The sequence below is a fragment of the Chrysemys picta genome, chromosome 1 (assembly GCF_011386835.1).
Source record: "Chrysemys picta bellii isolate R12L10 chromosome 1, ASM1138683v2, whole genome shotgun sequence".
NCBI lineage: Eukaryota > Metazoa > Chordata > Testudines > Emydidae > Chrysemys > Chrysemys picta.
In genome coordinates, this window is record NC_088791.1 from 207,034,164 (window position 1) to 207,058,247 (window position 24,084).

Here is a 24,084-nt window from a genome sequence, read left to right on the forward strand (position 1 = left end):
CTGTAATTAGCATGTGATAGCTATAAATTGTGTGATTTTTTGAAAACATGACTTTTTTAATTTTATAGGTAGTCCATTTGAATATATTGCATGTAACAATGTGCAGGAAGTTTTATTATACACCTCTACCCTGATATAATGCGACCCGACATAACAAGAATTCGGATATAACACGTAAAGCAGCGCTCTGGGGGGGTGGGGCTGCGCACTCTGGCGGATCAAAGCAAGTTTGATATAACGCGGTTTCACCTATAACGCGGTGAGATTTTTTGGCTCCTGAGGACAGCATTATATTGAGGTAGAGGTGTACTATTATTCTGACTCCTTGTCTACTGGAGTGCCACAAAACTAGTGTCTGAACATTACTAAAGTTGACTATAGTCTTACTCCAAAGCATTCCTTCTCTACATAGGACAAGAGATTAATGCCGTTAAATACTTCAGTGCAGATTCTAAATGGACCTTGACAGTTCACCTATCTCTACCATTTGCCAGTATAATTTTAATGCATACTTTAATATTCACAACTTTTAATTTCCTTTGTTAATTGAGAAGAAAAACTATGATATGGCCTGTTTGACAGGTAAGAATCATTATCTGCTGTGAGAATTGGTAGTTGTCCAGAGAGAAGTAGGTTAGTGATGTACATATACATACAAAGATCTTACCCACAAAGCTTACCTTCCTCATTGCAGTGTTTCCCTGTCCTTCTCCCTTGATAGAACATTTGAAGGTTGATTTACACCAAAGACCAGGTATGTTACAGAGTTACATAGAGAATTTGTACACATTCAATTTCTTTTAAACTGTTGAAGGTGTTGAAGAGATGATCAAGACTTAACTTAATAAACACATACAAACACCCCACACTCATGCTTCACAGTGGAACTTATAGTCATTTGTTTATTTTTTTCCTAGATGTGTATAATTTTTTTATTGCTTGATTGTAGGTTGCAGATTTATGTAAGTGCCTTTATTCTTTTATCTGGGGGAGGTGGGTTGTTGTTTTTCCCCATGCACTACACACAACGTAGACTATATAATAATATATGTTCATTATATCATTATTACTAGAGCTGGTCAAATTTTTTTGAATTTGAAAACTTGAAAGAAAAAAAAAGGGAAAATGAGCATTTTTCAACCAGCTCTAATTACTGCTTTCCTGTAGCTTAAAATAACTAAATTTAGATAACTTTAAAGTAAAAGTCAAGAAAAAGAGAATCCAATGGGAAATTCTTTTTCAATAGCACCTGAGTTAGGAGCCCAAGTCCCATTTGCAAAAGGGACTTAGGAGACTGAGGGATTGTCTGTGCAGGGCAGCAGCAGGGTCTACATGGGCCAATTGGTGCACAGCACATTGGTGCACTTTAGTGCCCTCTAGTATACAACGCTGTACTGTGTAGAAAAGACAATAGGACTTAGGCTACTATGTGTGTAAGTCCTTTTTGAAAACAGAAGTTTTGAAACATTTATCCCAGACCAGTAGTTGAAAGGAAGAAAAAATATTATGCAGATATGACTCTATTCTGACTTCTCAGTAACTGTATTTTTATAAAAACATAGCCACTTTGAGTTGCTGGGGGATATTATAGTTGTGGATCATGTCTGAAAGGACATGGAATTTCAGTAGTGTTTTATAGACAGTCCACTACATCAGTGTGGGCAGACACAAACCATTACACACATTGTTGAGGACTGCAACTTCCTGGAGGTCTTTGTGTCTTGAAAATTGTTGATAAGAATGCTGTGGCTTGGCTTGACCAGAATACATATAGTAAATAAATGTCTTTTTTTATTTTTTAGGTATAGTATAATGCTTCTCTGAGTGACAAAATACAACACGGATATCATTTTCAAGTAGGAAAGCAGAACAACTATGTACAATTATGATGCTATATATTAAGGAAAACAATTTGTATTTATGGGGCCAATGTTTCGTTTTGCTCTAAATCAGGCTGTTGGTTTGATGCATTGCTAAATACTTACTCCGTGCCTAACAGCACCTGCTGTGTTATTTATCATCTAGGGTGTAATGATACTTGTGCCTCGGGGGATGACGAGTTTACTAGCAGCTGAATTGCTGTGATACCGTGTGGGTGTAATTCATAAAATTCCGTGTGAAAAAGCCAAAAATATTGAACCTGGTGATATTTAGGGTTGCCAACCCTCCAGGATTGGCCTGGAGTCTACAGGAATTAAAGATTAATCTTTAACTAAAGATTATGTCATGTGTTGAAATTGCCAGGAATACATCCAACCAAAACTGGCAACCCTAGTGATATTCTAAACAAAAAGAGCTCTCAGCCATATTTGTAGCCCTTTCTATCACTTTACACTGAGTCAACAGACATTCTAGGCTTCAGAGTGATGTTTGGAGATATTGTGAGTGCTGGTTGTGTTGTTGTGTGGGTGGTTTTTTGTTGTGCCTGGAGATTTGTGTTGATTTGTGTCCATGGCAAGTGAGGGGTGTGTGTATTTGGGGTTCTTGTGTGGGCAGGTTGTGTTGTTGTGTGGGTAGTTTTTGCTAGGAGATTTGTGTTGATTTGTGCAAGCTGCAGTTGGATGCATGGATATGGCAGATGGGCCAAGTAATCCACCATCCACAAGTCTCCCTCATACAACCAATGAAATTTCTGCACAAATTAGCTATATAGTCAGGGTGGTGATTGGCTGAGTTACTTCTGATATCACAGTGGTCTAGGACTCTTGGCAGTTGCAAATACATGCCTTACAGTAGTTGAACACCACTCGGGTATAATTCATAAAGTCAAAAGAGCTGAGAACTTCGGATGGTAACAGACAGCAAATCTCAGTGATGGTTCATCTTGGTGATATTCTGAACAACAAAAAGCTCTCAGCCATGCTTGTGGCTGTTTCCATTGCTCTGCTCTGACTCTACAGACTTAATCGCCTTCAGAGTGACAGGGTGACATGCCTGGAATCTTATTATATAGACCACCAGTGAAAGATTGACCCATATATGTGCAAATATCAGATGCTAGCTTGATAGCCCATTGAATCCCACAGCTGGGTAAATTGATTTGGATCTGCAACTGGAAATATGTGACTGTTCTATAAATCTGACACCAAGGGCATCACAGTACCAGAGTATCTCAGCCCTAGAAAATGTGTGAATGCTCCATCCTTCCTGAGATTTTCCATACCTGTCAGGTTCTCCCCAAATCAGTGGAAACTGCCCGTTTCCTTCTGAAATTGAATGAACCTCTAAAAAACCATGCACACACAAAAAGCGCACACACTAGACAGCCTAAGAGTTATCTACAATTACAAGTTGATGATGTTTTGAACTTATTTATACGTAGGGAGCTGAGACATAAATGTCAAAAACTGGTAAATGTTGCATTTAAGGACTCTTAGGGTACGTCTACATTGGAGTTGGGAGGTATGATTCCCGGTGCAGATATACTCATTAGCTCAGCTCGAGCTAACATGCTAAAAAAATTAGTAGTGTGGGTGTTGCAGCATGTGTAGCAGCATGAGCTAACCACCCAAGTCTAAGACCACTTGACCTCTTGGGTCCACACTCTGATGGCTAGCCTGAGCTGTTGCCCGTGCTGAAGTGTCCACACTGATAATTTTTGTGAGGTAGCTTGAGCTGAGCTAGCATGAGTCTGTCTATCTGCACTGGGAATCGAACCTTCCCCCGGCAGTGTAGACATACTCTAAGCAGATTAAAACAATTTGTGTGGCATCCACAGATTAGAAGCGATTTTATATTTCTTGTAGTAGGAGATGCTCTTTCTTTTTAAATGTATTGATTGATTGATTTTTCTGCCAGATTTTATTTTCAGAGACAAATTTCTTTCATCTGAACAATTCACTCATGCTAAGAAAATATATGGAAAAAAGGTTATCCTGAATATCCATTCAGGATTTTCACCCAGTGAGTCTGGACATTTATCAGTTTATCTAAATGAGGGTTTAAGGCCAGATATTTTAAAGGTATTTAGGTGTTGCTCTGTTCAGCACAGAAATGCCTAAGGGCACAAACAGAGTTAGGTGCCAAAGTCCAATGTTTGGGTGCCACGGACATTCACAAAACCTCCACTCTGCTGCCACTTATCCCTATAGGCATCTAACTTTCCAAGAATGGACATGCACAATGCTGCCTAAATCCTGATGCTGCCCCATAGTCAATGAGCGACTTGAAGCCCTCGCTCATGACTAAAGGCTGGCTATACCCTCAAAGTAGGCCTTTTCCTATCTATCTTGCTTGTGTGGCCCAGTCCCATAGACATGCTCAGAACGTGCCTACACTACACATAAGACAGCCAGGGGCACTCAGGTTGGTAACTTGTGGGGCAGGAGAGCTAGCATGTGTCTGCCCCAGAATACCCAATAGCCCAGTGGTTAGGGCACTTACTTGGGATGGGGGAGTCCCAGGTTCCCCACTCTGCCTGATTTGGAGCAGCCACTTCAACCTAGATCTTGCACAGGTCTGGTGGGTGTCCTCTCCACCAGGCTATTGGATATTCTGGAGTGGATCCCACAAGTGGGGAGGGTCTCAGAGCTTGGGCTCCAACCTGAGCCCAAATGTCTATGCTGCAATTGAACAGCCCCTTAGTCCAAGCCCTGCGAGCCTGAGTCAGCTGACATGGGACGGCCCCAGGAGTTTAATTGCATTGTAAACATACCCTAGAACTCTCATTGAAAGTTAATGGTGTTTACACTCCTATATATGATATATATATGATTCTGCATGGATATCTCCAAACAATTTACATTTTAAAAGTTGTATGTTTTCTTTGAGCGAAGGTCTCTTGTGGAGACATTTTTTTTAAATGTAATTGGAGTACATCAGTGATCTCAGTGTATACATTCTGCAAAAAACCCAAAACAAACCAAACAAAAAACCCCACTACAAATATGTATATAAATATAGAACAGAAAGAAAAAGCTAGTCGATGGTTCATTCCACAGGTTTATTTGAGACTGCAATGGAAATAAACCATGGACTATGCATAAAATATTCTGTTTGGAACTGATAGCATTCATTAAATCATTTGGAATGAAGAAAGGTCTGTTTGTACATTGACTCTGAATTCAAAAATAGTCATGAATGCAGAGCCTTTAATCTTGGCAGAGTTAAGTACTAAGATGTCCTAGAAATTGATTAGATTTAGAGGTAATGAACTTAATGTGAAGGTCAATTAGTGTAGGTAGATTGTTTTTTAAGTTATTTAGACAAGAGTTAGGTCTTGCATATTTTATTCCATTCACTGAGCAATTAATGTGCAGACAGAAGGAACCTCAAAAAGAATTTAAATAATACTTAGCATTGCTTATGAAATACTGTACCTCTGTAGGCTTATTAGGCTTAATTTTATGTCACGAATAGAAATGTTGTGACATGGGTTTTACCACAGCTGATTAATAGTTCCTAACACTTTTCTAGACAATGCAGTTGGAACAATGAAATTCTTTGGTGATATCTTAAAACAGAAATATTTAATATATTATGTCTCATAATAGAGTCTACTATGGCAGCAAATATCAAAAAATGGCACACTGGTCTATTTCACATTTAGATGGAAGTGTTTCTAAAATTTGTTTTTGCTTTGTATATGAAGACACACGAACAACACCTTGGTGCAATACAGATTGTTTTCTTTTAAATAGTGGGAATATAATATGGATTAGATATGTTGGGGCAGAAAACAGGACCAAGTTATAAGCTTTCCAAAAATCTCAGTTCACAATGCTCATTAGAGACTTTTTTTAGAGTTTGACACCAAATTCTTTGAAGATTCCATGTGCATTAAGTATGTTCCAGTGTGAGAATGTAGGGGCTGAGTAGTGCAGTCCCTGCAATTGGCCACTGTGGTATCAAGCAGAAGAACTGAGAGCAGGTAGCTTGTCACCCTGTCCTCTGAATGCTTCCTCCCTCCCAACCTCTGCTACTGCTAGAGCTCTGACATTGTGGAGGACGAGGACCATGAAGTAGCCTGACTGAAATGCAGAGAGGTCAGGACTTGGGTGGATGGCATCAGGCCTGTGGCAAGAAATTAGGGGCCTCAGTACATCATGTTCAATGAGGGGTCATTTCCTTCCATTACACTTGATTTTCACCGATGTGATCATAGAATCATTGAGTTTGCCTTTGATCTGCCAGCCACCGCATCCAACGGAGAAGGCCTGGCTGCTGTGGGCCGCTCCCTCCAGTGTGGGGGGAGAGCCCTCGGGCCCATGGACCGAGCCCGGTCCAGGAGGCGGGCAGGGGGGACAGGCTGGAGGGATCGGTTGGAAAATGTCTTGCCCTGGGGAAAGCATGCAGCCACCGTGGGCTTGACTGGATACCATCCGCTGCCAATACATGGAAAACCTGAAATGGAAGCCGGACCAGGACAAGGTGTTCGAGGTGACGTGCAAGTGGGACGCCTGCAATCACTTCCTCCCCTGGGGCAGCGTCACCCAATTTGCCGACTGGAGGTTCATCCACAGGGCCTGGCTCAACTGCGTCCCACTGAATGGAACCGTCCGCCATGGGAATCGGGACAAGTGATGCAGGAAGTGCAGCTACACCAATGAGATGCTACCCCATGTCCTGTGTAGTTGCAAGCCCCATTTGAGAGCTTGGCAGCTGCGACACAACGCCATTTAAGATCGCCTGGCCAGAGCCATCCCACAACCCATGGGGAAGGTTGCTGTAAACTCTGCCATCCCTGGAACTGACAGTCAACTGCGACTGGACATGGTCATCACCAACAAGGACCGGAAGAAGATCATCATGGTGGACATCACAGTGCCATTCGAGAACAGGGCCTTCCATGATGCCCGAGCTCGAAAGGTAGAGAAATATGCCCCTCTGGCCGAAACCTTGAGAGCTAAGGGTTACCAGGTCCAGACATACGCACTGATCGTCGGAGCCATAGGCGCCTGGGACCCCAGTAATGGGTGAGTGCTGAGGGAATGCGGAATCGGTCAACGCTACGCTCGGTTGATGCGGCAGCTCATGGTGTTGGATGCCATCAGGTGGTCGAGGGATATCTACATAGAACACGTCACTGGACATCGGCAATACCAGGAGGGATGAGCTGCAGTGCCTATGAGAAGTGCAGTCAGGAAAGTAACTGAAATACTTTCCTCATGGATTGTATTTTCTAAATGGACCACCTACCTAATTCTCAATTACTGAGGGACAATCTCCACTCATTGATATATTTTGCTTTCCACAACCAAATCTTTGTACAACTTTTCATGAGTGATGTACCCGAGTATTCAGATTCTAATATCTAAACTGTATTGTTAAATCTATTCACCTAAATTTAGGTTATTGCTGATTATGCACTCTATGTATCATATGACTTTTAAAAATAAACTTTGTATTTGTGGATAATCTAAGCACTATACCCAGTTGCACAGACTCTTTCCCCAACCTATGTATTATATAATTTTTTTTAATATTAGCTGTAATAATTTTTTTAACTCTGTTCTTAAGTTATTACTTATAGATGTTTATTTGGGTGGGGGAGCTGAGCTTGGGGCCCTGGTACAATTGTGTTCCCTTTTCATCAGTCTTGCATGGGCTGGAGGCAATAATTGGTTCAGGAGACTTTGGGGAAAGACTAGAAGTTGAGAGGTAGCCAGGGACTAGGAGCCTGGTCTGGGGCAATACTGAATTGCAGAAGCAGGAGGGAGATTGAAACTGGGAGCCAGTCGGAGTGCAAGCGAGGACAGATTGAGCCAGGAGCTGGACAGAGAGACTGAGACAAGGAGGCCTGATTAATTCCCATCACACTGTCCATCCTGTACACTATGTGTGACAGGAGTCCTGTGGAAAACTATTATGTAATTGTGTAATTAAAGGCCGTATCTTAATGCATATGCACAATGGGGGCTGAATTCTGGCATTTCCTAACCTTTGAGTGCTTGACATTGCAACCTTAACATTTCTTAACACTTTTTGTGTCTAATATACAAGGACATAGCTTTAAATAGAGGTCAGTTATTATTTTTCTAAATAAATAAACCAGAAAGTGGTAAATAAATAACAAAAAACATAAGTCACCTTTAGGTGCCCAATAAGTCTAACAGTATTACAGGCTGGCAATTTAATCTGAAAACACCCCAGTCTGTTAGCAGGTGTTATTCCTATTGTGAACAAGTTACATGAGTTCTGCTGTCTCACTGATAAAGGTGGCTCATTACCCTCCCCATGGACAAAAGTGAAATGGAAGTAGGTCTCTGAAGAAAGAATGTAGGCTATAAGGTGAGTAGTCCTCTTATTGGAGGCCTTGGAGAGTCAAGCCGTGAGCTTGAGTTGGCTATGTTATCTTACTGATAACTTCTGTCAGTAAAGACAAACTCCAGGAAAGGGGTGAAGTTTTGAGTCTACAAAATGTGTAGCCTTGTCTTTTAGAAGGGTGGGAAATGCACCTAATCAAAAATAGTTTTAAAAGTTAAACAAAAAAATCTTTTCTTTCTTTGTGTTGGCTCTACTAGAAGAGATTATGGCGTTGCTACTTATGAATGTCTGTTGCATAAATTAATTGTCTGTGGATAGATGTTTATTTTGCTTTTAGGAAGATTAGACATGATCGTATAGTTATTTAAAAAAGAAAAGACTATTTATACTAATTACAGATCTTTGACTTGGCTTGGTTTGGGCTGAGGTATCCTTGGAGCATAATCTGGAGGCTGATTTGGCCCTTGCGTAAACTAGACCAGTCTCAGAGCTGCTCTAAATCATGAAGACAGTAACTGCCTAATAAATGACTGGAGTACAAGAGGCTCTTGCAGGCCTCCTCTTGCAACCAACGTGCTCCCTATTCCAGAGGAATCCCTGGCTACCACTTGGAAACAGCTTTCCATGGCACAAAGGAGACCATGCAGGAATTGAGGATCTGTCCGATAGTTAATAAACAAGTTTTGTCTGCTAATTAACATAGAATCAAAGCATATAACTTAGACTTAAAGTAAGGTAACATATGTTAGAATATATTTTACTTCGTTTATTAATCAGAAAAAATATAATTTTCCGTAGTGAATTATTTTTTAAATTAAGTAGATTTGCAGAATGTTCATGTATTTGTCTAAAATGAAGCTACCTCGGTCTTTTCAAAGATGAACCAAGGCCCAAACATACTTCCAGTGAGATTAATAGAAGCTTTTTCAGTAACTGGAATAGGAGCAGGATTATGCTAAATTTGTGTATAATGATTAATCCTAAATACATGTGTGGATGGCAGTCTAGGTTCAACTTCCTTACTGGTGTACTTGGAAGTTATGACTTTCAGTTTACATTACATGAGAGTAACAGACCCAATGTCATGAGGATCCTGTGTTTTAGCTAATGTTAAAAGTACATAATATATTACCTTTTTGAAATCTATGGGATGCATTCACTGATGGTTTATGTTAGCAAAATTAGTGGCAGACTACCCTCGAGATCAAAACTCCCATTGAGAGATTGGATTGCAATGGCATAAAATTGCATTGACCTACTTACTCATCAGGAAGATGAGAGCAGGGATTCAGGCAGCACCAAAGGTGGCTAACATTGCCCAACAGTGAGGTTTGGCCACAAAATCAGTGGAGGGAGATGGTCTCTAAAGAAAATCCTGCAGCTGGCCTATGGACACCTGCCTAATAAACACTACCTTCCCTCATCTGGCCCAACAAAAGCAGAGACTGAGACACCAGTGCGATGAATTTCCCCTCAGAGATACAGTGGAGAAGATGGTGTGAGGAGGCAATTTTTACACCAATGGGTGCCAGTATTGCTGAGTTTAGCCCTCTATGTTTGATAACATCAACCTGTGAAGATGTGAATTCTATCACTGTTGATGATATGGATATGGATGCACTGACTTCTATTTGATTTACATTCTTTTCACTTTGTTATATATTTTGGTGGCAACAAGGGCATGTTTTAAGTCGACTGCTATTGATTCTTAGTTGTCCCCAGGCTTTTCTTCTTGATTCATGAGACAAGTTTGGGGGAAAAGCATTAATAATAACATCTCTTATTTTATTCATTATAGAAATACCATTTTAATATAGATAAATTAAATTTTATTACAGTTAGCAGGCTTTAGAATGTGATTGTTCCATCTGCACAGTAGTTGAAAGTCCCCCCTTCAAATGCTGACACTCTAGTTTATAGGAAGATACTTTCCACTTCAGTGCTTTTTCTCAATATTTGAAACAAATTGGATGCAGATTACTGATTTGGCTGTAAACACAAATGGAGCAGTGACCGAAATTGATAGTCTGCCTTCAAAATTCCTTAGAAATCACTTTGTTTGTCTGATAAAACTGTAACCAGGAATAAAAGAGGCTGTTTTAATATGTCGTCTGAGTTGTTTACATGAAACACTGCATTACCTTAAAAGGTTTAGCAAACTAATTCTAACATTTATAATGTTCACTATGTTTTTTCTTTCACATCCTTGATGTAACTCATAGTTGATTTAATGGCCTAAATGGATTTGTTTTAAAAATGGGGGCATGAGTAAAATTAGCCCACTGTGTGTGCGTGTATATATAAAAATATTTGCTAGTACTGATAAGTCAGCACTTTGTACTTTTAAAAATTATTTACACTGTAAGCATTCTGTAATAAATTTTATCCAATTATCACTGGGATGGAATGTGTAACTGGGGTGACATCCTGGCCCTTAAAGGTTCTATGGTTTTTGACAAGAGCAGGGACATAAACCTCATTATCATGGCTGAAATCCATCTGGAATAACTACATTCTGTCTCCCTAAATTATCCCTCTCGTTTCTAATGGATATGAAATTACACTGCTCTACAGCCAAAATGCTTCTGAAATGAATGTAGTCAAACTTTACTAATTCTGGGTCACTGAGAATGAAAATGATGCTTAAAATTGTTGCTTGGCTCTAGTTTTCAAGATATGCTATTGGGTCAGTATATACGACCCTTGACTTAGGAATGGCGGAGGATAAGTGAGTTATAAAGGGAAGGGATCTCAATTTAAACCAGAAATGACTAAAATACATCTTTGAGTGGATCTATGAATAAATCTATGACTGAGTTTGGACAGTACTTGCTTTTTAGACAAAACAATGAATGATGCAATCTGAAGCTGGTATTGCGTCATACATGATATGAATTGCATCATGTTATTCCTAGAAGTCCTGGATGATGCAGTCATAACGAAGCTTACATCACTCTGCTGAAAAAATTGCCCTATATCAGCTCTAGAAATCATATAGTGTCATGCTCTCTTATTTGTCAGTGTTTGATTTTGCAAAGGGACACATTTCTGTTTAGCCAAAGAGATGCCTTGTACTTGTGTGAACAGTGCAGATAACTTCTGCTATGTTTGTGGTGAAGTGACTTTTGCATCACAAAAGCGCAGTATAACCACTATGGTTAAGAAAGCCTATCACCTTTATTTTGGCTGCAAAATTGGAGATCAGGACAAGAGGTGGACCCCACACATATGCTGCAACACTTGTGCAACAAATCTTCGCCAGTGGTTGAACAGGAAAAGGAAATCTATGCCTTTTGCAGTGCCAATGATTTGGAGAGAGCCAACAGATCATCCCAGCAATTGTTACTTCTGCATGGTGCCTCCAGTTGGGAAAGGTATGTCAAAGAAGAAAAAGTGGACTGTGCATTATCCAAACATTCCATCAGCTATACGCCCAGTACCCCACGGAGAAGGACTCCGGTTCCTGATGCACCAGAATCATTCTCACTTGAGTCAGATGAGGAAGAGGAAGAGGATGAAACTTCTGGTCCTGAACCATCAATGTCACAGGACCCACATTTTCTCCCATCCTCCTCCTCTGAACCACACCTCCTAACACAAGGTGAACTGAATGACCTTGTCAGGGATTTGGAACTACCCAAGAGTAAGGCAGAGCCGTTGGGCTCCAGACTACAGCAGTGGAATCTCCTGGCAGGTGATGTTAGGGTTTCCATGTTCCGTGACCGTCAAAATGATCTTGTCCCATTCTTCTTCATGGAAGGCGATCTTGTAGCCTGCAACAACATCGATGGTGTGATGGCAGCCCTCAACATCGTTCACGATCCCGATGAGTGGAGACTGTTCATTGATTCATCGAAGACGACTCTTAAAGCTGTTCTACTGTATAATGGCAATGTTTTGCCATCAATTCCAGTTGGTCATGCAGTCCATATGACGGAAACCTATGACAACATGAAACAACTTTTGAGGTGCATAAACTATGATCAACATCAGTGGCAGCTTTGTGGCGATTTGAAGGTTGTTGCTCTCTTGCTTGGTCTGCAGACTGGATACACAAAGTACTGCTGTTTTCTCTGCAAATGGGATAGTCATGCAAGAGATTCCCACTACATCAAGAAAGATTGGCCACTCCGACAGTCATTGGAGCCTGGGAGGAAAAGTGTTCAGCATCCACCACTTGTTGAATCAAGGAAGATTTTGTTACCACCCTTACACATCAAGCTGGGTCTGATGAAGAACTTTGTCAAGTTTGACAAAACACAGGCAGCTTTCAGGTATCTCCGGGGAAAAATTTCCAAGGTTAAGTGAAGCTAAGATAACGGAAGGTGTCTTTGTTGGTCCTCAGATTCGTGAACTTCTTTGAGATGATGCATTTGACCATGCACTACGTGGCAAGGAAAAGATGGCATGGAAAGTCTTCCAGTTAGTGGCAATAAATTTTCTTGGAAACAACAAGGCAGACAACTACAGGTTGTTGGTGGAAAACCTCCTCAAGGCATACAACAGCCTTGGTTGCAACATGTCACTAAAGATACATTTTTTGCACTCTCATCTAGATTTTTTTCCACCGAACTGCGGAGCAGTGAGCGACAAGCACGGCGAGCGATTTCACCAGGACATTGCAACAATGGAGAAACGCTATCAGGGCAAATGGAGCCCATCAATGCTTGCAGACTATTGCTGGACAGTGACAAGAGATGTTCCATTTAATGAATACAAGAGACAAGCCAAGAAGCGCCGAGTAGACACTGAATAGGACTAAACTATGTACATAATAGTTTTTTGCCTTTTGTTTCATAATAATTTTTTTTTAGATAACCCTTTTGCTGATTTTTAAAGTGTTACATAAACAGGACAGGTGAAATATTATCATGTAAAGCAACCATAAACACATGAAAAGACCTAGGTTTACAATTTATGATTAAAACTCTACTATCTACACAATATACATAGACATAAAATGTAAAAACTTAAATATCTTAGAAACAGTAGCCAATCAGTTGTTTTAATTGTCATATTTGAATTCAGCACATCAAAATACATAATAAATAGCACATTTTATCTCTGAGGCAGACGACTTCTCAAAAATTGTAGACCAGTGTTATTCGTCACTTCTAAAAACTGCTAGTGCTTCTGGCACAAAAAGACTGCTGCATTCAGTCCCAGGGATGGGCGAATGATCTCTATATCAGATTTGAGATAGTATAGGATGAAAAATGCTATACACATTTGAAATGTTGGTGGTAATAATAGTTAATCCGTATTTAGAACAGAAGGGATGGGGAGCTAACCCTTCAAGGTAAACTCTAAAATATCATTTGAAGTGTGAGTGTTTTCATGTAAATAGAAACTTGCGCTTTCTTTGGATCTTCTCAACTCTTATACACTACAAAGGTCATGCACTTCCTCGGATGCTAAATTAGAGATGTATTGTTAAACAAAACAAAAAAAAGCAACAACCAAAACAAACAAATCCAATATGTTGCCCGGAGTTGAGAAGAGGATGATGAGGTTAATGTCCTGCTCTGGCTTTTTGACAAAACTTCATTCAAATTTGGTACATATTAACTATCTTCATTCACAGAAGGTAAGTGGAATGCACCACACTCAAATTAGATGCATAATTAGTATCCTGCATTGCTAGCACTGAATTACTGAAGATGCACATGCACATAGGGGTTGAACTACGAAAGGAAAAGCAGTTACTCTTCCATATCTTGCCTACAAACCAAACTTTGTCAAAATGAGAGGCCAAAAGATTGTGTAGATATTCCAAAGATAATCTTGTGCTCACTTCACCTCTGATGGGGCCTGTTACACTTTTGGAAGAACTTGATGTTTTGTTGTGGCCACCTTTCAATAGTGCTTGGATATCCTGCTGATGCGCATGGGGTTCGGTTTCTCTAAAGATGATCCTCTGGGATCTCATATGCTTTAAGGTTGACCATCATGATAATCTAGTCTGACCTCCTGCACATCATAGGCCACTGAACCTCATCCACTCACTCCTACTTCCTCCCTTTGGCTTGTTGGCTCCACAGGTCAGAGGGTTTTTCTGGGGAGGGGAGAAGGGTGCACTCTCCCAGGTGCAGCCACTTGTGCATGAGATGTCACTCAGAGTAGGTTTGACAGTCAGTGTCTGCTCCTCTCCTTTTTCCAAGTGCCCTGCCTTCAAACACGGTTCCTGCTCCCTTCTTCTGCCTCCCCCAAAATAAAAGGAGACCATTCCTAATTCCCAAGACCTCCACATCCCAGAAGATTCACTTCTCCATGGAACAGATGGGCTGTTGGGCAATGCCAGTGATATCCCATAATCAAGAACTATTGTAGAATGTGCAGTGGGGACAGATTCCTTTTAACTGAGAAATAAATCCCAACCCTATACTTTTTTTTCAGTGCCCAAGACTAATTTTGCAACAAATGAGCAATCAATTTTCCTTCCTAATGCAGTTAAAATGTGCAGTATAAGTGAAGACTTTATGCTGAAAGTACTATGATGGCATGGTAAGCTCTCAAGCAATCTTCAAGATGAAGTATTACATACACAGGTTCTATTATATGTTTCATTGACCTGAACTAGGAATAGCCAAGTTATTTTAAATGAAAATCCAAGAACCCAAATTTGCGTGAAGTTTTTTAAGCCATGTTAAATAGTGATCTTGACTCCAAATTCAATTCCCCTTTTGTACAATATTTTTTTTGTGAGACTATGATACTTATACAGACAATGGAGTTTAAAGACAGGGTTCCATTTGTTCTTTTGCAGCAGGAAGTTATGAAAGGCAGCTGTTAGCTGTGAAAATGTAAGCTTTCTTTGCAATCTGTATTAACAGAAATTGGATTTTTCCTTTTTTTTTTTATGCCAGGTTTCATTTTGTTTGCAGTCAGAGGTTGGCAGCTGATTTCAGAGCTTTGAGCAAAAAAAGCTAAACTGCTTTTTCTAGGTTGTGATTTTCTTTCTGAACCAAATTTATCAACATAAACTTGTGCATTTTGCAGCTATTGTGTTAGAATGGCAAGTTGTTTCTTCTAAGATTTGGAAGTACTAAAGACTCTTTTTTATAATTTGAAGGATTTAATAAATACTATTACTTTAAAATCAGGAAAAACATTTACAAGTTTTAGTTTTATGTAGTTAACAATATCTAACCTTTCTATCATAATATAAAGTTAAGAATTCTATTGTGTCTTTACTTATTTCTGTTTCTTGAACTCAAATAAGAGAGAAATCCATTTTAAGGAAAGACGCTGTCGATTTTGCACACCATTCTAGACTCTGTCTGCATCTTGCTTAAATGTGCTTTGGTACTTAATACTTTTGGTACTTACTGGAATTGTTATTAAGGTGGAGGGCTGGGACATAGATGTGTTTTATTTCCTGGCTCTGCCACAAACATCACGTGTGACCTTGGGCAAGTCACCTAATCTCTGTGTCTCAGTTCCCCATTGGTAAAACTTGTGTAATACTTCCTTATCTCCTTTCACTCACCTTTTGTCTGCCTCTTCTACTTAAATTGTAAATATTTCAGAACGGGAACTTTCTCTCATGATGTGCGTGTACACAATCTCATCAATGAGCCTTGATCTCAGTCCTAGGTACAAGTGTAATAAAAATATTACCAGATCTAAAGGGTAACTAAGTTCTGAAAAATACAGTACAGATATGATCAATATAACATTAAAAAAAATCAAGTGTTACTGATTTACTTTGTTGTGTTCTCAAATGTGGTCATATTAGGTATAATTAGAAAGACATTACTAAGCTGAGACACAATCGCTGTTAGGGGACTAAGAAGGACAAAATTGAATTTATATTCATATCTGAATTGTATTGCCTGGTAAGAGAACAGGATTTTTGTAATTTCTTCAAAGGGTTGGACATACTGTGTACTACAAAAATTAAATAGTAACGCTATCTGTTTTGTGATGAGGTAGAAAAGGTAGTTGAGTTGGTTTTATTTTGTTTCTTGTTGTTTTATAATATTGTGAGGTTGAATATTTTCATGGACATGTTGTGTGTAAGACAAAAACTGTCTGGAGGGAGATCCTGCTGCCCCGGTAAATACAGGAATGGGTACCACACTAGGGATTATTTTAAGCCTGTTTACAATCAATACTAGAAAAAACAAAACACAAGAATATAGGATATACACATATAGGAAAAAAGCAAATATAAATTGATGGAGGGTGGAATTAAAGAGGTCTTGTGCCTGAGCTGAATTGGGCACAGGGAATAAGTGTAGGTGCAAACATGGCTTTGAAACTCCACTTTTATAGATTTTCCCAGTGGACACTTCAGTCCCTTGTGCAGGTTAGAGCAGCTAGACCCCGGCAGCAGTTCTCAAACTGTGGGTCGGGACCCCATTTTAATGGGGTTGCCAGGGCTGGCTTAGACTGGCTGGTGGCCAAAGCCTGAGCCCCACCGCCCGGGGCTGAAGCCCTTGGGCTTCAACTTTGCCCCCCCCCGCCCAAAGCGGTATGGCTTGGGCTTGGGCTTGGGCCCCCTCCCCCCCACACACACACACCTAGGGCGGTAGTGCTCGAGTGGGCTCAGGCTACAAATTAAATGATGGCATAGGGTCACCTGCCATGCATTTTGCAGCACAAAAACAGGCAAAGTAACTGATGGCTACTATGCCTCCACAAACAAATTGGGCAATCTGTAACATCTTACCTGATTTGGATTTTAAAAGTTGCAGCTTTGTTACAATTGTAATAATCAAAAATAGTGGTGCTGATCTGAACTTTTAAACAATTTAAAGTTATTTTCCCTCATCCACCTAGCTCTTTTCTTCTTCATGCTTACTATCAATTCCTACAGGGCCTGGAGTGCTGTATTTAAAAAATAAGGCATAACAACCTGTGTAAGTGCTATGCCAAACAAATTAGGCCAGGACACCAGTCTGTACACCCACCTTCCCATTACTGACAGTAAAGAATCAGTACAGTGTAGATCTCTTGAGTAAATATTTCCATCTCTTATGTCAGGAGACAACACTAGTAAGTATTCCACAGTTGAAGAAAAAAGCTGCAGAAGTAAATGGCAATATTTAATCCCCCCCCCCCCCCCCCCCACGCATACACGAAATAAGCAGTGGAGGAAAAATCATAATTGGAGACAGATAAAAGAAATGACAGTTTCCCATCATCAGCTCTGATCCTCCAAATGAGAATATATCCAGACAATTAGCAGGCTAACTCTGGCTAAAATTTCCCTCTAGCAAAAACAGCTAAATCTAAAGAAGGCTAATTACAAAAAAATAAGAAACCTTGGTCTCAGACTCTGCCATAGACTCTTGAAAACTTGCTGTACTTTGTATGTCTGGCTTTAACAGAGTTCACCTGGTTGGAAGTTTATCATTAAAACCCTAAAGACCAAGAATTGTATTACTTTTATTCCTGCAATCTTTCATCTGTCATTTTGTATCTCAGTCGGATATGGGACCCAGCACTCTGAGAGTACCGGAATAGAACGATCCTTCATGTGGTTCAGTGGCTTGCTCTCTGCATATTGTATGCAGGATGTTTGATTTTGTTAGGAATAACATTATTATATAATCTACAAGCACAGGCTTAACAAATCTAGTCTAGTTTCTTGGAACAGGCCCGTAAACCTTTGAGAGTAGTTTAAGAAATGATCTATCTTCCCATGCACAGATTAAATGAAAGTGTCTTATAAACTGATGAAACTCAAAATTGTCATTGCTGAAAAGCCTAAGGGGAGGGGTTGGGGGGGGGGGAAGCTTCTCTTTCTCATTTATCTCAGCACCGAGAAGTACAAATTTGAAGTAATCAGGGATGGAGAAAAATACATGACAGAATACCTCCCCTCTGGAAATTGTCTTATGACAGCCGTATCTTTTACAGTGGAAGCCAAAGTGAAAAAATAAAGCAATAATACCATAAGATGTTCTTTTTGCCCAGTGGGGTCTCATCACTAATATTTTAAGTTGCCCTCATTTCAGTGTTTCTTGAGGATATCTTTGTGTCTGGAAGTGCTAATAATAGTTATTTTTTAAAAAAAGACTGCTTATACAGAATGACATTGTATTTAGGAGCGCCCATAAACATTGAAAGTCAATGAGAGTTAGATGCCTAACTCCCACGCGTGCTCTTGAAAATCTCACATGGAGTAATGTTTGGTAGACTTAAAAATATATTTTAAAAGCAATCAGTTTAAAAGTTATTGAATTAGGTGCTTCTCAATTTAAGTTGTACGAATCAGCCTGTGTCTGGCAAGGGAGTGTGGAATAACCAATTTTTCACTTTACAGTCTATGATAACATATTACCATTATTATCTCTGTCTACTAGTAAATAAATTAGGTAATTCTTATTTACAAATCTTTAATGCCTAATCTCTGACACAGCATGCCTAGCTGTGTAAAAAAAAAAAAAAAAGACCCGGGGAGGGGGAGAGGGCAACAATACTTATCACATATACACTCATACATACTGTAAGGAGAATTAGTTATTCAGGGCTGTCTTCTACCTCCTTTGCTCATATTGAATAATATTGTACTCCATAAATAATCCCATTGATGTCAATTGGATTACTATAGTCATTATGAGTAAAGGATACACAATCTGGTCCTGAGTAATAAGTGTTTTCACTTTTACTTGTACTTGTTCCTTGATTTCCCACTCCCTCTTTCATTCCCAACAGAAAACCTAAATTCCTTTGCGGGTATGTAACTAGCAATTGAAATGTGAACATCCAAGCTGATTTATTCCCCCCCAGTCCCTTTTCGCTTTCCATCCCCACTGGCTATGTACTTATTTGCCAAGACAGAGATGCCACTGTGCATAATAAGACCAATAACATGGTAGATGCACTTAGGGAATTCCAGCCAATGAGTTAATAAAACGCCTGCTGAAGAATAACAGAAAAATAGAATGGTGGGGATGAATTCACTAGGGGGATTTAGGCACCTAAATCCAACCACTGTCATTCCCAAAATTCTGCTCAGCTGCCTTTATCCCTGTAGATGCCTAATTCCTTAGGCATCCAAGTTTCTGCCAGTAAAATCTCATGGAAACCTACATTTCTTGTGGTAAGTATATGCAAAGCAGCTGAAGTTCTAATGGCTTCAAATAGCTTGGTGCCTCAGCTGTGCTGAGATTGACCCATTAGGCGTTTCCTTCCCCCAACTTGCCTGCAGCGCCCAATCCAGTAGGTATGCTCAGAGCACACCCTTCACCCTTCATCTAGTGAGCCTTAGTGGGCCACCATTACCTGCTCCTCCTCATCTCAGGTGGCAGTGCCCCCCAAAGGCCTGAAAGCCCAGTAGTTAGAGTACTCACTTGGGAGATGGGAGACTCTGATTTGGAACAGGAACCTAGGTCTCCCACCTTCAGGTGAATACCCTAACTGCAGAGCTACTGGGTATGGGGGGCACCCCACCACCACTACCACCACCACATGGCACATTTCTGCCCACGCATTCCTCCTGTGTTGCAGTTCTCTTGCTATATGATTATGGCTATAGTAAGAATAGGAGTTGACAATGTAATGTGGAGGGGGCAATATTTGGGACATTCATACCAGTTATATCAATTATGCAATGACCTAATATACTGTACATCTGTAATTATCATATCTATTGAGATAGCTTTGGGAGTACCCCGACTCTGCCATCTCCAGAGTTACATCATGTAGTTCCCAACTGCCTGGTTTCAGAATAATTTTTGTCTTCCTTGCTGCTCTTATTGTTAAGTTTTCTCACATTTAAAATTCTAAATTGCCATTATTTAAGCTTCTTGTAGGCTTGTGAGTGTTGCATTTTTTAAAGTTTCTCAAAATGGCATTTATAACTGGGGGTTTTTGGGGGGGATAAGGGGACTACTCTTTTTAAAACATTTCTCATATTCAAATCAAATTCATCTATACAAAATGCACTACACCTGGAGTTATGTGGGAATGTCGCAAGTGACAAGTGAATGATTCCAAAAGAAGTACCACCTCTGATGTTATTTCAGACTTATTTAATTACCCCACATCACCTGTAACAATAAGAAAAAAATGTGACTGATGGTTCTGAAGACGCATTTGCCTGTTAATGTTATTTTAATAAAATGGCGAGGTCTCAGTACTGCCAACCCATAGCTTGTAATCAGAGGATTCCACTGGGTATTGCAACACCAAATTCTGTCCAAAGTTACTCGGTTAATTTCACGTTTCATTCCCGTTATAAATTAATTGCTTTAGTATCCTTATTTTATAACATTCCTCTGACGAAGGGACATATGTTGCTTTTGAATCCATATGTAAAGTACTGACACTTTTTCTTCATAGGCCACTAAAATAAATGCTACTCCAAAAAAAAAAATGACTAGCCCCCTGAGTCTTTGTAAGCTGTTGAGCTTTGTGAGGTATAGAATGGGCTAAAACAAATTGTGTGTGCTTTCATTTCTCTACTTAGTGGCTGAAATCATCTCTGATCACACCTTTAACCTTTTTGCTTAGTCCATTTACTGTTCTTTGAAAGACTTCTCTCCTAATTAGAAGATAACTCGAACCTTTCAGGCTGGAATGTTTCATAAAAAAGGTAAATGGTTCTGTGCTGAACTCAGTATTTATTAGTTCTAATTGTATTCAGCATGATTGAAAGAGTGTATGTCTCTATGGCAACTATTTCATTTCTGGTATGGGTTTTCTTTTTGTCTTTATTTTTCATGAAAGTTCAAGGAAATCCACAGTTAACTTAATGAGGTTAAATTAAAGAGGTCCCATGGATACAGAATCTATTATCCTTTATAAAGGATGGATTGTTTTAGGTAGTATTTCACACACCTACAATAAAAGCATGCTACAGTTGCAAAGTCAAGCTTTCAAACATTAAGAAATGCCAGCATTATGGGTGTCTGTGTAACCTTAATTTGTCTCCCATGTGAATACGCATGATTCAGACTTTCATTACATGATCACATACAACTTTTTTCCCATCAGACCCTTTCCTCATTTAGTGGACAGAATGGACATTCTCACTTAATGAGCAGCTGTTTATTTTTTTTATCCTCATTGTAGTCACATGTCTTTCTTACTGCATACTATTCAAACCCAGCTGTAAATGGATAATTATTAATTGGCTTACCAGTGGAGCTCAGTACTACAATACCTGAGTGGTTCATACTTATTAATATATTTAGTTTCACCAGACCCTTGTGAGATGAGGGGAATGAGCTGCATATTACAGCTGAGGATTTGATGCACAGAGAGACAAACAACTAAAATATCAATTTATCTCGGGTGCCCAGTGGGAGACAACTATGGCCTGTTTTTTTCAGAGTACTTGGCATTAGATTGCCCTTTATATGTTCAAAGCACACTTCAGTTGTAGCAAAGAGTGATATTTGTGAATTAGTTCCTAGGTTCTTAAAAAAGGAAATGGGCGGGGGGGGGGGCGGGAACTGACTCCAGCATGTGAAAACTTACTGATCTCCACATGGGTCAACAGCAGGGTGGGAAACTTTAGATCCAGTGCAGAGACCTCTGCCGCTGGAGCTAATGGAGTAACTGATAGCTCTAGTAGGTTGCCATCCTCTAAGAGGGCCAGCAAATAAAGGGGGATGAGACACACATTTTGCCAGATATTTGCTGCCAACAAAGGAATGGTGAACTCAGAGGGAGTCTTGAATTCCATTCCAGGTTCTGGAGGGAAGTTTACTCTAGTGGGCACAGACCATTCTGCCCATATCCCCAAAGCCTGACTCCTTCTGTACTGACCCCTCCCAACCCCAGCTGCTTATGTCAGTATCCTCACTGAGCCAGTCCCAGGCTCCATGTCAGAGTTCCAGTCTCCTAGCAATCCCTGAAATCCCAGTTTCACTCTCTGGGCTTTCCATCCAAGTCCCAGTTCCCCCCAGTCTGGGCTCCTTGTCCCAGCCCCACTCACAACCTGGCTCCTTATCTGATCAATCTCTTCCCTTGTCCCCAACCCAGCTTCCAATGTCCTTCCCTCCTCTGGTCTTCCCAGAGTCTGGTTCTTGTTCCGATTGCATGTGAGTCTAGTGGCTTCCTCATCCATGCCACATGGGCATCAACAGGGGAACACTGACAGCACTGGGGAGACATGTCTGTCTCTGCTCTCAGTTCCTGTGCCAGTACCACAATATCCTGCAGGAGTCAGGATATCAATTGCAGGGAAAGTCCTGCTTGGGCCTTGGAGCTCTAGATTGTAGTACGCTCAGTACAGATGGACTGTTCAGAGAATTTAGCTGCCAATTTCTAGCAAGTCTCTGAGCATGTGCAAACCGGGATTTTTCAATTTTTGGTATGTCTTTTCCCCAGGGGAACAACAAAATGTACATTAGAGATACAACGGCTACCCTCCTCCCTTCCAATTTGGAAGCCCTTGTTTTAAAACATGGAGGTTCTAGAGCTTCTCAGCAAAACAGCTGTAAGAATTTTTTGAACATGTGGAAAAGAATGTTTTTCCCTAATCTCATTTTTCAGAAAAAAGCTGAACCATTTTAACTAAAACTTTTCCTTGGGGCGGTCGGGGGAGGGGGAAGGGGAGAAATAAAAAGAGCCTGAGGCAGACACAAGAGATGGAAAATTTCAGCTTACCATCTTCAATTTGGCAAAGTTGAAGTTATAAGCAATTAAAATAGTAGCCTGGGCTAGAACTCAGGTGTCATGACTCCCAATCCTGTCCTTTAACCATATCCTTCCCCCCAGAGCATATCTTCCTATGAATCATGAATGCATAGCTCTGAAGTTGCTACAAAACTCATACACTATCTGCTGACTCTGGCTGCAGATTAGTTTAGGACAACTTTCTTTTGTCTGATTAGCACTTTTATCTTTCATATGGATCACGTCTGCAACCATTGAATGCAATTTTTGCACAAAATCTCACATGGAGTACAAAAGAGGTGGGCATCAGCTGGAGAGGTAGAATTTGTTCTTCATATCACCTGGTTAATGCATGAATTGTTTGAATGCAATAACTATAAGCTATTTACAGAGGTCTTTTGAAACCATGTTTTGTGATACACAATTTCAAATCAATACCATTAAACAATTGTTGCATCTGAAATGCTGGAGTCTACATAACACAAAAGCCCATTATTTCTAGTTCATAGATATTATGCCAATACGAGTTCTATATGTTCAGATACTAAAGTCTGCTCTCACACGTGTACAGTTAGGATAATTTTGCATTGATAGTATTTTAGCTTGTGTGTCAGCATGATGGAAAGTTTTCATTATAATCTGAAGCAGGCTAGTATTGTAGGAGTCAATGTTGGAGGCATTTTTTGCTTATTTTTTTTGTTTTCAACCAAGTGGCTTTGTTCCATCTGTTGATATAATTAGTGTCCCATTATTATGAGAGGGACTTACTTGAAATATAGATTCATTAAATCAATAGCATAGTTTATACTCTGGCAAATAAATACTGTCTCTATTTAGATTGTTTTTCCCTTCACTTTCCTAAATTTATATTTATTTAGTACGCAGGGAATGACAGCATTTCAGCAAAGGATTTTATGGATGGGCTCATTCTATTAGGTAATTTGTGACAAATGATTCTGGAACTGCTACTTCTGTTTGCTTGGAAGCAATAACCATGTAAACTTGGCCTTTAGTAACATTTTCTCAGCTCATGGCAAAACAATCACTTCTGTTCTAGCCTACTTGTTCTGTGTACAACCTTGGAGTAAGTTGCCTGTGGGTTAGTTTGCTTAGCAAAGTGACTGCTCAGTTATTATTCATTTTCCAAACTCACTGAAAGCTGTTGTTCTTCAAATTAGATAGATGTTGAAAACGGTCTCTTCTCAGCAGCAGGTGTTTTATTATAATTGCCCATTATAAAACCATGTTTGGCTTGGAAACTTGTAGAAGATAACAAAGCTATTTTGTATTTATATAAGTTAG

The 24,084-nt window shown here is 39.9% G+C and overlaps 1 protein-coding gene across 22 annotated transcripts in view; it reads left to right on the top strand.

Moving 5' to 3' along the window:
- The window catches only part of DMD (dystrophin), a 2,010,563-nt gene that overhangs the window by 330,177 nt on the left and 1,656,302 nt on the right, over positions 1–24,084 (top strand). The window contains exon 2 of one of the 22 annotated variants that reach the window (XM_065590829.1): positions 695–754. The exons of the other annotated variants lie outside the window; for them this stretch is intronic. Within the exon in view, the coding sequence (XP_065446901.1) occupies positions 695–754 (60 nt within the window). The remainder of the gene's footprint in view (positions 1–694; positions 755–24,084) is intronic. 22 annotated transcript variants of the gene reach the window in all.